The sequence below is a fragment of the Vidua chalybeata genome, chromosome 4 (assembly GCF_026979565.1).
Source record: "Vidua chalybeata isolate OUT-0048 chromosome 4, bVidCha1 merged haplotype, whole genome shotgun sequence".
Classification (NCBI taxonomy): domain Eukaryota; kingdom Metazoa; phylum Chordata; class Aves; order Passeriformes; family Viduidae; genus Vidua; species Vidua chalybeata.
The window spans coordinates 25,012,361-25,023,996 of NC_071533.1; the positions used below are offsets into that span (position 1 = coordinate 25,012,361).

Consider the following 11,636-nt stretch of genomic DNA (forward strand, 5'->3'; position numbering starts at 1 on the left):
CTGGGGGTTTTGCTCCTCCCTGAAGCCACCTGAGGACGGCTCCCATCGGAGCCTGCTGGTGCAGCTCACCTGATCACAAGGCTGGGTTTGTTTCCTCTTTATTTGGAAACCAGCTTTGCCACTGCCTTGATTGGGCCCACGTGGGGCATTGTGCTGCCGTTGCTTATGTTATGGTCTTAAAGGCAGTCACAGTGACTGACCTGTGAGTGATGTTTACTGTGTCCCACTAGTCTGCCAAGGTTTCCATGCACGTCCTTGATCCCGAGAACAGAAGTGATAGGCAGAAGTGCCCAAGGAAGAAAAGCTGAGATGTTTTCTTCTTTTTTCAATCTTTTTTTTTGCTTGTTTTAAAATAAAGATTTTGCTTAAGCCCAAGGAGAATCTGAATTTGTGGCCTGCCCGCTCCCTGTGTACAGCAGCAAACCTGGCCCTCTTGTGCACCACTGGGCTCAGGACATGTGGCTAGCTGCAATGGAACACAAGTTTCAGGACACCTTGTTTGTCTTCTGCCTTCCCCAAAAATTATTACTGATGTTTTGTAGAGTCTCTTGGAGTATTTAAGCGATTGAAGTCATTGACCATGCTTTCTGACAGGCAATAGTCTCTCTCTGTGAAGTTTTGAACTGCTGAGTTAGATCAAATGCTGATGCCTTTGGGGGCAATAAAATAATTCCAGCTTAGGACAAAAAGTGAATTATAATTCAGAATAATTCTTGGTAGAAAGAATATACTGTTTAATTGCAGCCACAACAGCTATTTGATTTTGAGATAAGATGTGGTTACCATAGTGACCCAATTCTTAAAGATAATTTTTGCCTAACACTGTATAAAACACTATATGATATAAAGCACCTGCCTTCACAAGAAAGCAATTTATGAAGATGCGTTTTCCTAGTGTTAGGTCTGGGGTATGAACAAGCAACATAGCCTATATATGGAAAAACATTCCCCATTTGGTTACTTCCTGAAAAGCCCTATATGCACATTTCCCTGCAAGCACACTCATAGATGTCTCAGATTCAGAGCAAGACACAAATCTTGCTCAGCTTTCAAGACCATGTAGACTCTGTGGAGGAATTTCAAACCTCTGTGGAGAATTAGAAAAAAAAATGAGAGAAGGGAATCAGAGACATATTTGTTCTGCCGAACAAGCCACCCCCTACTGCCCACCATCAGGGAGGGTAAAAAATGTTTTTACTTTAAACAGTCTTGGAGGAAACATACTCTGAAATCACAACCATTGCTAGAGTCAAGCAAAGCACATTTTGACACATGAAGTGAAATGCAATCCTCAGTGAGACTGGTACAAATGATCATTTGTCAAGACTATCACCTTTTTGGGGCTTCTTTTGGCAATCCTTGACTATTTTGCCACACCCCTGTGGCGGATTTAGAGAGACCGGTCTAGGGTTTAGAGAGAGTGGTCTAGCAGGATTGCTCTAGGGATTGCAGACCTGTCCCTGTGGCAAGTTGTGTGGGAAGCTGGGTGTCTGGCTGCCCCCCCGCCAATAACATGTCCTTGGCAGCCTGTGAGGACGATGCAGCCCTTTTTTTGCTTGGGTTGCCCGGTAGCGAAACCAACTTGCCCATGGGCAGGACCCCTGTGGGCAACCACGGCCAAGGTCATGGGGCTGAAGGACTGAGCTGGTTGCTTGTGGAATCCAGTTGTTTGTCTACCCTCAGATGAAAATAATTTTGGTCATTAAAGACAGTGAGTTGGAGAGAGAGAGGCAGCACTGATCCAGCTGGGGCGGAAAGTGGGTTTTCTCGTGTCATTGTAGGTTTTTTTGTCATCAGTGATTGCCCTGCAGTGCTTTGGTGTACAACATCCTACACTATATTCACCCTTCCTAAATTACTGCACGGCCCTTGCTGGGATCCTCAGGGTAGCCCTGATTTGGGAGAGTACAGAGCTGACAACCCCTGCACAGCGAACCCTGGGTTTCTCACTCCCTGAGGTGTCTTCTCCTCAATCTCCTTCTCTCTCCAAAACTTCCTGGCAAACCATAGCTAATAATGTGAAAACAGCAGTGCTCTAACTCCAGGTGTTTAGTACTTGTATTAATTAATTATTAATTTTATTTTTTATAATAAACAAAAATATATTATAAATAAAATGAAAATAAATATTAAAAATTAAATAGAATAAAATAAACCCGATTTTATTCATTAATTAATAATTAAGCCAGCTCAATCTGGGCTTAGTTTAGGCCGTTAGATTTTATTTTTGGAAGTCAATATATGCAAACTTCTTCCTTCCCGAAATGGAAAAGCATTGGGTGTTTCAAAGGTCTTGCACCTTGCTTCAAAAGAGGAGGGATGTGGGAGGGATGAAACAGGAATGTGGCCTTTGCAGCTTCCCTGGGATGTGCAGCGAAGGGGCAGGAAGTTTATCTCCCTCTCACCACCAAGCGATGAATATTTTCAATGGCTGCTTTAATTAAAAAGTATTGGGCCTTACAGTAAAGGTCTGCCAGCCCCTGCTGCTGCTGCTGTCCACCAGGGACTAGGGAGATCAAGCCTTAGAGCCTTCAAATGTTTGACTTAAGAAAATCTGCCCCTCTTCCTCAGTGCTCTCCTGTCCCTTACCCATGATGACACATTTCTGCTAAAATCCCTCCAATACTGTCCCGAAACACGCGTAGTGCTGAGTCCATGTAGACAACCTCAGCTGCACCTGGAGCACGAGTGGACAGGCTCTCTGCTTTACCACATGGGATGTTTCAGACTCCTGTAAATCCACTTCATCTCACTTTAAACACTTTTGCTTTCCAAAAATGTTGGGTCCAAAGGGCAGAGGTTTAGATAAGAAAAAATACTAAAGGAGATTTAACACTTCATATGAAAATGCTAAGATGCTAAAGCAATTCCAAATATCTATTTAATATATAAATAATTAAGTACCTCATACCAGTCTCAAAGCACTGAATATGAGAAATGAGAAATGCGGATGTGATGACCAGAGCAAGACTTTGCTTCAATTCCCAGACACAAGACTCAAAATATTGGGAAAGTCATCCCCACCCATTCTTAAACACTCAACACCTTGCCAATTGCCTAAAGGCAACAACTGTAATAACTGAAAATTTGTTGTAAGAAATGATCTTCCTCGTGTAAAGCATGAGCTGAAAATATCCTGATTCAGCATTGGATGAATTTCCACACCTCTTCCCACACCAGAGAGCACCCCATGGGACCAGGTGCTCTCAGGAGCATCCCTGCATGTGGCAGGGCTAAGATGGGTTCCCTGCTGCTCTCAAGAGTTCCAGCCCAGTCCACAGGTCCAGTGGCAGCATGTCAAGAAGGAAAACCAATTATTAATTCTGCTTTTTCTGCTGTTTCACCTTCCATAGCAGAGCAGGGCCTCGGGAGGAAGGTGCTGTCCCCGGGAGCAGAGCAAAACTCCTCAGCCCTGTTGGGAAATGCTGTCAGAGGAATAGCGGAACACTGGAAAATGTCAAGACCTCAGAGACTTGAAATAATGATCTGAACTGTTAGACTTTCAACAGTTTGGAAAAAAAACCCCAAAATCTTCTGAGTTTATTTTAATTGCTATTTACTAGGGTTAAAGTTAAAACAGCGACAGACTAATAAACCTGGAGGAGGAGGGTTAAGGAAGGGTTTAAATGTCTTTCTGATTTGGGGAGGTGTGGCCTGGTGGGGTTTCTTTAGCCACAGAAAGGCTCCAGTGATGCTCGGGTTCCTCGGGCTGAGGGCGGCGGGAGGTGCAGCTGTGCCCCCCCCGCTCTGCCCCGTGAGGCCCCACGTGCGGAGCTGTGCCCAGCTGTGCCCAGCAGCAGCAGGATGTGCCTGTGGAGCAGGGCCGGAGGAGGCCGTGGGGATGGATGCGTGGAGGCCTGGAGCACCTGTCCCCTGCAGCCAGGCTGGGAGAGCCGGGGCTCTCCCGCCTGGGGAGGAGCAGGGTGCGGGGAGGCCTCATTGCGGCCTTGCAGCGCCCAAAGGGGGCAGAGAGCGATGGGGGAAGGGGAAGGGTTTTAGACGAGGAGGGGGAGATTGGGATCAGATGTTCGGAAGAGCTGTGAGGGCGGTGAGACGTTGGAACAGGCTGCCCAGAGGAGCTGTGGATGCCCTGTGCCTGGAGCGTTCCAGGCCGGGCTGGGCAGGGCCCTGAGCACCCTGGCCTGCTGGGTGGCAGCAGCAGCAGCAGGTGATTGTTGAGGTGCCTCCATGGCCTTCTGGAGCTCCATGGCTGAGCACAGCGGACAGCAGTTACCTGGGCATGGAATGTTGCCACCGGTTGCCAGGGGCACTCCTGCTCCCAAGGTTCTGTTGGCACGGAGTCTGTTGAGCCAGTTGACGGATTCTCTGCTGCGCAGCAGACGCGGAGCATCCGTCTTCTCCATCCCGGGAGGGAATAGAGAGCCATTTGCTGACATTTGCGAGCCAAACTCTGGACTGACCGTACGGGTGAGTGCAGACCATTCTTGCAAAGGCTTCTGATGCTGTGGGGCTGGGCTGGGCTGCAGGTGGGCTCAAGTCCCAGAGTCACAGACTTTGCCTCTAGCTTTGCACGAGACATGGGGACTCGGGAATGGGAGGCTTGGAGCTTGGGGGTGTTCAAGAAAACTGGCATTCCGAATGCATAATCTCTCCTCTACTTTCCTGATAGGTTTGGAAGAGCAGTTTTCTGTCACTCCGAAAAATCGGCAGTGGGCTGCCCAAAGGAACCAAAGGGATTGATCACATCCCTGACATTCCTTTTTTTTTGGAGTTTGTCCCACTTACTTTGACGGTGGTTTTTGATCACAAAACACCATGAGCTCAGTAAGTACTTTGCTACTCAATGCAAATCTGATTCTTGAAACGTTTTCCAGGGTACTTCTAGAAAGCATTTCACGCGTTTGTAGCAAATGTAGAGGAACAGAAGCCTTTGAAAACTTCATGGAACTTGATGTTCTGGAATTGTGAAGGTTTTGAATCTCTGTGGGTGTTAGCAGTAGTGCAGAAATGCTTATGGTGTGAGCAGCAGCCTGCTGGAATTGGGAACTGGTCTCCTCATTTTCAAGCCATTGGGACAAGACCTTTCTCGGGGAGGCAGCTTGTCGGAGATCAGGGGTGCCGTCTTTTCCCTGATGTGATGTGCTCAGGTGGGAATGGCCCATAGCAGCATTTGGTGTGCATTCCAGCCTTTGCAGGAGAGTTTTCTGTATCCTTGTGTGCTGTCATTGGTGTTGCAAAAACCGAGGGCCATGTTCATATCAGTGGCACAGAAAATGCTAAGGCTTTGTTCCCTCTCAGCGTCAGCGAAAGCGCCCTGGAGGAGCAATTGATTCCAGACCAGCTCGGAAACGGAGCAGGCTGCTGCCCTCCAGCGCAGGTGGGACTTCGCAGACGGAGCCAAGAGACCTTGAGGAAAGTGCTACACCCGCTTTTGAGCCTGGTAAGAACAGAGACTGCTTCTGGAGGGTTGAAGACCATCTGGCCATGTGCTTTTGCCAGTTTCTAGGCCCTTTCCTGGGGAGGAAGGGAAGCCTTGGGATTGAGGAAGCACCTGGAATGGCATCCCTAAACAGCGAGCCTTCAGACAACTGTTTTGGTTTGTTACTGAGATCAGTATTGCTGCTGCTCCTTATTGCTGCTGTTATTGGCAGCCAGTGAGAGAGGAGCTGTGTAGGGAAGGTCCTCAAGTGCTGCTCAAAGACCTGAATGCGTGTTCTGATGAGTTGGCAGTCACTGCATCTTCCACAGTGGAGGGTGGCAAGCTGAGTTTGGGATCTCCCAAGCTGGATGAAGATAAGGAAACTTTGTCATTAGCTGTGGCCCATCCTTCAGGGGAACATGTACAGCATGATACTTTAAAATTAGGATCCCCTCTATGATTACAGTTTTGGTGGGACTTTTTTCCCACTGTGTGCTAAACATTCCCCTATATGAAATGAATCATCTGTTGATGTGAACCTCCCATAAGCTGTTGTCATTGAACAGAACCTGTGAGGAGCTCAGCTGCTCTTCTTCTTGTGCTGTCCCTTCAGAGGGACAGGGCTGGCAATGCTCCCTGTGGACTGTTGAGGGCAAAGCTTGAGTGAAATGTTGGACACATTCCTGAAAAAAAAAAGACCTAAAGCACAGTAAATCCAACCTCAGCCTATTCCACACCGGCAACCCATTTCATTCCTCTGCAATCTCTGATTTGATTCTAATGTTATCTTTTTCAACTGGTGAAGAAGTCATAGATCTCACAGGTGAAGACACCATAGATCTCACAGGCGAAGATGTCATAGAGCTCAGAGTTGAAGATGTCATAGATCTCACAGGTGAAGACGTCATAGATCTCACAGGTGAAGAAGAAGTCATAGATCTCACAGGTGAAGACACCGTAGATCTCCAAGGTGAAGAAGTCATAGATCTCACAGGCGAAGACGTCGTAGATCTCACAGGTGAATCTTCGGAGCCTGAAGTCATCATTATCAGTGACGATGAGTCTCCTATGGTAAGTAGTGAATGGCACACTCCTCTCCATCTTGCATTCAAATTAGTTTCTCTTGAGCTCCTGGGCCTGTCTTCTGGCATCTAACTATCTCTTTGAGTATCACTTGTAGAGAGTGGAAGAATAATCTAAAAGAGCTTGTTGCTTCCGTGATTTAAAGAAAAAGGAAGGGAGAGGACAGGAAGTCTTTGACTTCCCAAATAAGAGGTGTTTTTGCTGCAACATCAGTTTAAGGTGCTCTTATCACTGAGGTGCCAAGCGCAACTGCAGCTGGCTGGGGTACAAACTAGATGTATTTTTATTACTCCAAGTAGTCTTTAAAAATGTCACTTTTTTTCTTTTCATTTCCCCTGCTGTTTGAAAGAATAGCCCTTGATCCAGCCCACAGTGTAGTTTATTCCATCAGTTCTGGGGTGTCGCTGCTGCCGTGCAAAGCAGAATATGCAACAGGCATAACATCAAGGGTACCCCCTGACAGCGTTATTCCTGAGCCTTTGCAAAGGAAAGGCCTCAAACTTTACAACAGAACCTGCATGACCCAGCTCCAGTTCCACCAAAAGCAAGAGTGGGTTTGGGTTTGGGGTTCTTTCATTAGCAACTGTTAATCTAATACAACATATTTTTGGATACCACAGCGCATTTGCCAGTTTGGGGGTAAGAGAGGGAAAGAAACAGCTCCAGGCCTAAATGCAATTAGGAAACTGCAATGGGGGAGCGGGGAGTAGAGTGTTCAGGTGGTTCCTAAGTGCCTCCATGTCTACCCCATTGCAGGACAGGGAGCAGAGCCAGCAGCAGCTGCATCTTTCCAGAGCATCAGCCGAGCCACTGGCAAGGGATGATGAAGAAGAACCAAGAGACATTGATGGGTATGTGACAGATAACTTGACTCTCTAAAATCCAATTTCTGATACACAGCAGAAGGAGGTTTTGCCAAGCTTCTGGGTTCTGCTGGATTCTGTGCCAAAACTTCAGAATTGGAATAGAGTGGCCTGATGGAAAGAGAAGCAGTTTTAAAAAACCCAACAAAAGAAACAAAAAAATCCAGTAGAGACCATTCTTCTCTGTGCATGAAGCCATTACTGAATGTTTCTTCAGTATGGCTTGGAATGCTTGCAGTATGTAAAAGCTGTGGGAATGATTGTATTGCTGGGCTGAGATATTGCTAAATCAAAACAGGGGATGTTTTAAGTACCAACATTTTCTTTAGTGGCAACCCTTGGTGCCCAGGAAATAAATGGCTCCATGTTTAAATGGCTGCATGTTCTTCTAGTTCCGCTCTCTCTAGTGATTGGCTGCTATTTGATTTCGATCTTCCATATTGGTCAGATGAGGACTCAGAGGTGAGGATCCACATGTCCTTGTCCTTTCTGGTTTTTGGGAGGGAAAGGGACAAAAGGGGAGCTGCACAACTCAGTTGTTTTAGGTGGGTGCCACGGGCAGCTGGCTGGAAGCACAGCCCTTGCTGGGAAGCTCCAACTTGCCCATTCCTCCAAGTCCCCTCTTGCTGGTGTCCACAGAGGGAGAAGCCCTTGCCAGGATGGCACTGGCAGATCTGTCTGTTCCTTACAGTTCTAGCACTGAGTGACAGACTGCACATAGCCCAAGTCCCGTTTTCCTGGTGCCGATAGAGCAGCAAACTGGAATTCTTTACTCCCAAATTTCTGTTGTGGCTTCCTTTCTTCAGCAGTGGTTCACCTTGTACTGAGTGTTTATGGATATCACATTTGAATGTTCCCTTTTGAGGGAGAAAGAGGGAAAGAAACAGCTCTAGGCCCAGATCCAGTTAGGGAGCTGAAACAGGGGAGGAAGGTATTCAGGTGGTTCCTAATTTGTCTCCATTTCTACCCCACTGCAGGACAGAGAGCAGAACCAGCAGCACCCACATGTTTCCAGTGCATCAGGGAATTCAGCTGATCTACTGGCAAGTGATGATGAAGAGGAACCAAGAGAGGTTGATGGGTATGCAAGAGAGAAAGTGTCTCTCTAAACTCTAATTTCTGATATATGGTAAAACTGATTTTTTTTGCCAAGCTTTTGTGTTCTTGTTGATTCTGTGCAAAGCAGTTCAGACCTGGAATAAAGTGGTCTGTCTGGAAAGGTAATAATGAAAAGAAAAAAAAAAAAAAAAAAAAAAAAAAAAAAGAAGAAAAACCCAACCTGCAAAATCCAGCAGAAACCTTTCCTCTCTGTTCATAAAGCCATTTAGGCAAATGACTTCTCACATGCTGAAATTCTTGCAGTACATAAAAGTTCTTGGAATGATTGTGTTGCTGGGATGGGATATTGCAAAATCAGGATATGGAATGTTTCAATAACTGACAGTTTGTGTACTGGTAACTCTTGGTTCACAGTGAAATTAATGGCTGCATGTTCTTTCTGGTTCTGTTCTCTCTAGTGCATGGCCAGCAGGTCCTGCTAGTCCTCTGGCTGAGGAGAATGAGGCCTCAGAGGTGAGGATCCACATGTTGATTTATTCATCCAGCATGAAGTGTTTAGGGCTGTGTCAGCAGAATTTGCTCTTCTGGGGGCGAACAAGGGAAAAAAACAGCTCCAGGCCAAATTGAATTAGGGAACTGAAATAAGGGAGCAGGGAGCAAGGTGTTCAGGTGGTTTCTATCTTGCTGCAGGACTGGGAGCCCCCACATTTTTTCAGAACAGCAGAGAATTCAGCTGAGCTACCTGCAAGGGATACTGAAGAGGAACCAAGAGATAATCAAGGGTATGGGAGAGAGAAGTTGTTTCTCTAATTTCTGATACATGGTAAAGCCAATTTTTCACTAAGCTTTTGGGTTCTGCTTGATTCTGTGGCAAAACATCGGACCAGGAATACGGTGTCCTGAAGAGAAGTAATGGAAAAAACAAGCAGCAAAATCCAGTAGAAGCCATTCTCCTTTGTGCATGAAGACATTATTAAATGTTTCTTAAATAAGGCTTGAGGTATACTGAAATGCTTGCAGTACATAAAAGCTCTGGGAATGATTGTGTTGTTGGGCTGGGATGTTGCTAAATCAGAATAGGGAATGTTTTGATTTCTGACAGTTTCTGTTTCAGCAGTCCTTGGTGCCCAGTGAAGTTAATGCTGTGTGTACTTCTGGTTCTGTTCTCTTTAGCAGATGGCCAGACGGTGTATACGTTGCTCTGTTTCCGGTGTATTTTTACCCAGGGGTAAGGACCCACACCTCCAGCCCAAGTCCAGTTAGGGAACTGAGACAGGGGAGCATGGAGGAGGGTGTTCAGCTGGATCCTAAATTGCCTCCATTTCTACTCCGTTGCAACAGTGGTGGTATTTGCAGCAACAGCTACATTTCATCAGAGCAGTGCTAGCGATGGGGAACAATGAAGAGGAACAAAGAGATAATGATGAGTACGTAAGAGAAAATATCTCTTCAAAGTCTAATTTCAACCATACAGTAGAAACAGTTTTCCCAAGCTTTTGGGGTCTACTTGATTCTGTGTGAAAAAATCTGACTTGGCATATAGTGGCCTGTCCGGAAGAGAAGCAACTAACTGGAGAAAAGCAAACACCAAAGTCAAGAAGAAACCTTACTTCTCTCTTCAGCAACACTGAATACTTCTCAGAAAATGGCCTGAGCTGCACTGCAGTACATAAAAACTTATGGAATGATTGTGTTACTGGGCTGGGATGTTGCTAAATCAGAATGGGGGATGTTTCAATCTCTTACAGTTTATGTATCAATAACCCTTGATGGACAGTGGAACTAATGGCTGCATGTTCTTTCTGGTTCTTTTCCCTCTAGGGCACAGCCAGCAGGTCCTGCCAGTCCTCTGGCTGAGGAGAATGAGGACTCAGAGGTGGGAATCCACATGTTGATTTATCCATCCAGCATGAAGTGTTTAGGGCTGTGTCAGCAGAATTTGCTCTTCTGGGGGCGAACAAGGGAAAAAAACAGCTCCAGGCCAAATTGAATTAGGGAACTGAAATAAGGGAGCAGGGAGCAAGGTGTTCAGGTGGTTTCTATCTTGCTGCAGGACTGGGAGCCCCCACATTTTTTCAGAACAGCAGAGAATTCAGCTGAGCTACCTGCAAGGGATACTGAAGAGGAACCAAGAGATAATCAAGGGTATGGGAGAGAGAAGTTGTTTCTCTAATTTCTGATACATGGTAAAGCCAATTTTTCACTAAGCTTTTGGGTTCTGCTTGATTCTGTGGCAAAACAATGGACCAGGAATACGGTGTCCTGAAGAGAAGTAATGGAAAAAACAAGCAGCAAAATCCAGTAGAAGCCATTCTCCTTTGTGCATGAAGACATTATTAAATGTTTCTTAAATAAGGCTTGAGGTATACTGAAATGCTTGCAGTACATAAATGCTCTGGGAATGATTGTGTTGTTGGGCTGGGATGTTGCTAAATCAGAATAGGGAATGTTTTGATTTCTGACAGTTTCTGTTTCAGCAATCCTTGGTGCCCAGTGAAGTTAATGCTGTGTGTACTTCTGGTTCTGTTCTCTTTAGCAGATGGCCAGACGGTGTATACGTTGCTCTGTTTCCGGTGTATTTTTACCCAGGGGTAAGGACCCACACCTCCAGCCCAAGTCCAGTTAGGGAACTGAGACAGGGGAGCATGGAGGAGGGTGTTCAGCTGGATCCTAAATTGCCTCCATTTCTACTCCGTTGCAACAGTGGTGGTATTTGCAGCAACAGCTACATTTCATCAGAGCAGTGCTAGCGATGGGGAACAATGAAGAGGAACAAAGAGATAATGATGAGTACGTAAGAGAAAATATCTCTTCAAAGTCTAATTTCAACCATACAGTAGAAACAGTTTTCCCAAGCTTTTGGGGTCTACTTGATTCTGTGTGAAAAAATCTGACTTGGCATATAGTGGCCTGTCCGGAAGAGAAGCAACTAACTGGAGAAAAGCAAACACCAAAGTCAAGAAGAAACCTTACTTCTCTCTTCAGCAACCCTGAATACTTCTCAGAAAATGGCCTGAGTTGCACTGCAGTACATAAAAGCTTTTGGAATGATTGTGTTACTGGGCTGGGATGTTGCTAAATCAGAATGGGGGATGTTTCAATCTCTTACAGTTTATGTATCAATAACCCTTGATGGACAGTGGAACTAATGGCTGCATGTTCTTTCTGGTTCTTTTCCCTCTAGGGCACAGCCAGCAGGTCCTGCCAGTCCTCCAGCTAGTGAGGATGAGGACTCAGAGGTGGGAATCCAC

The 11,636-nt window shown here is 46.0% G+C and overlaps 1 protein-coding gene across 1 annotated transcript; it reads left to right on the forward strand.

Moving 5' to 3' along the window:
• Positions 1-4,341: 4,341 nt before the first annotated feature.
• On the forward strand, positions 4,342-8,302 carry LOC128787408 (uncharacterized). Its single transcript, XM_053941509.1, has 6 exons — positions 4,342-4,428; positions 4,631-4,785; positions 5,260-5,401; positions 6,186-6,451; positions 7,220-7,314; positions 7,719-8,302. Exons 2-6 carry the CDS (start codon positions 4,777-4,779, stop codon positions 8,074-8,076), a joined length of 870 nt encoding a protein of 289 aa, XP_053797484.1. The 5' UTR covers positions 4,342-4,428; positions 4,631-4,776; the 3' UTR covers positions 8,077-8,302.
• The last annotated feature ends 3,334 nt before the right edge of the window (positions 8,303-11,636 follow it).

What these genes read in the sequence shown, in the direction of transcription:
- LOC128787408 (XM_053941509.1), top strand. An exon ending in TACACCCGCTTTTGAGCCTG is followed by an intron (nt 5,402 to 6,185) that starts GTAAGAACAGAG and finishes CAACTGGTGAAG; the next exon opens with AAGTCATAGATCTCACAGGT. An exon ending in GAACCAAGAGACATTGATGG is followed by an intron (nt 7,315 to 7,718) that starts GTATGTGACAGA and finishes ATGTTCTTCTAG; the next exon opens with TTCCGCTCTCTCTAGTGATT.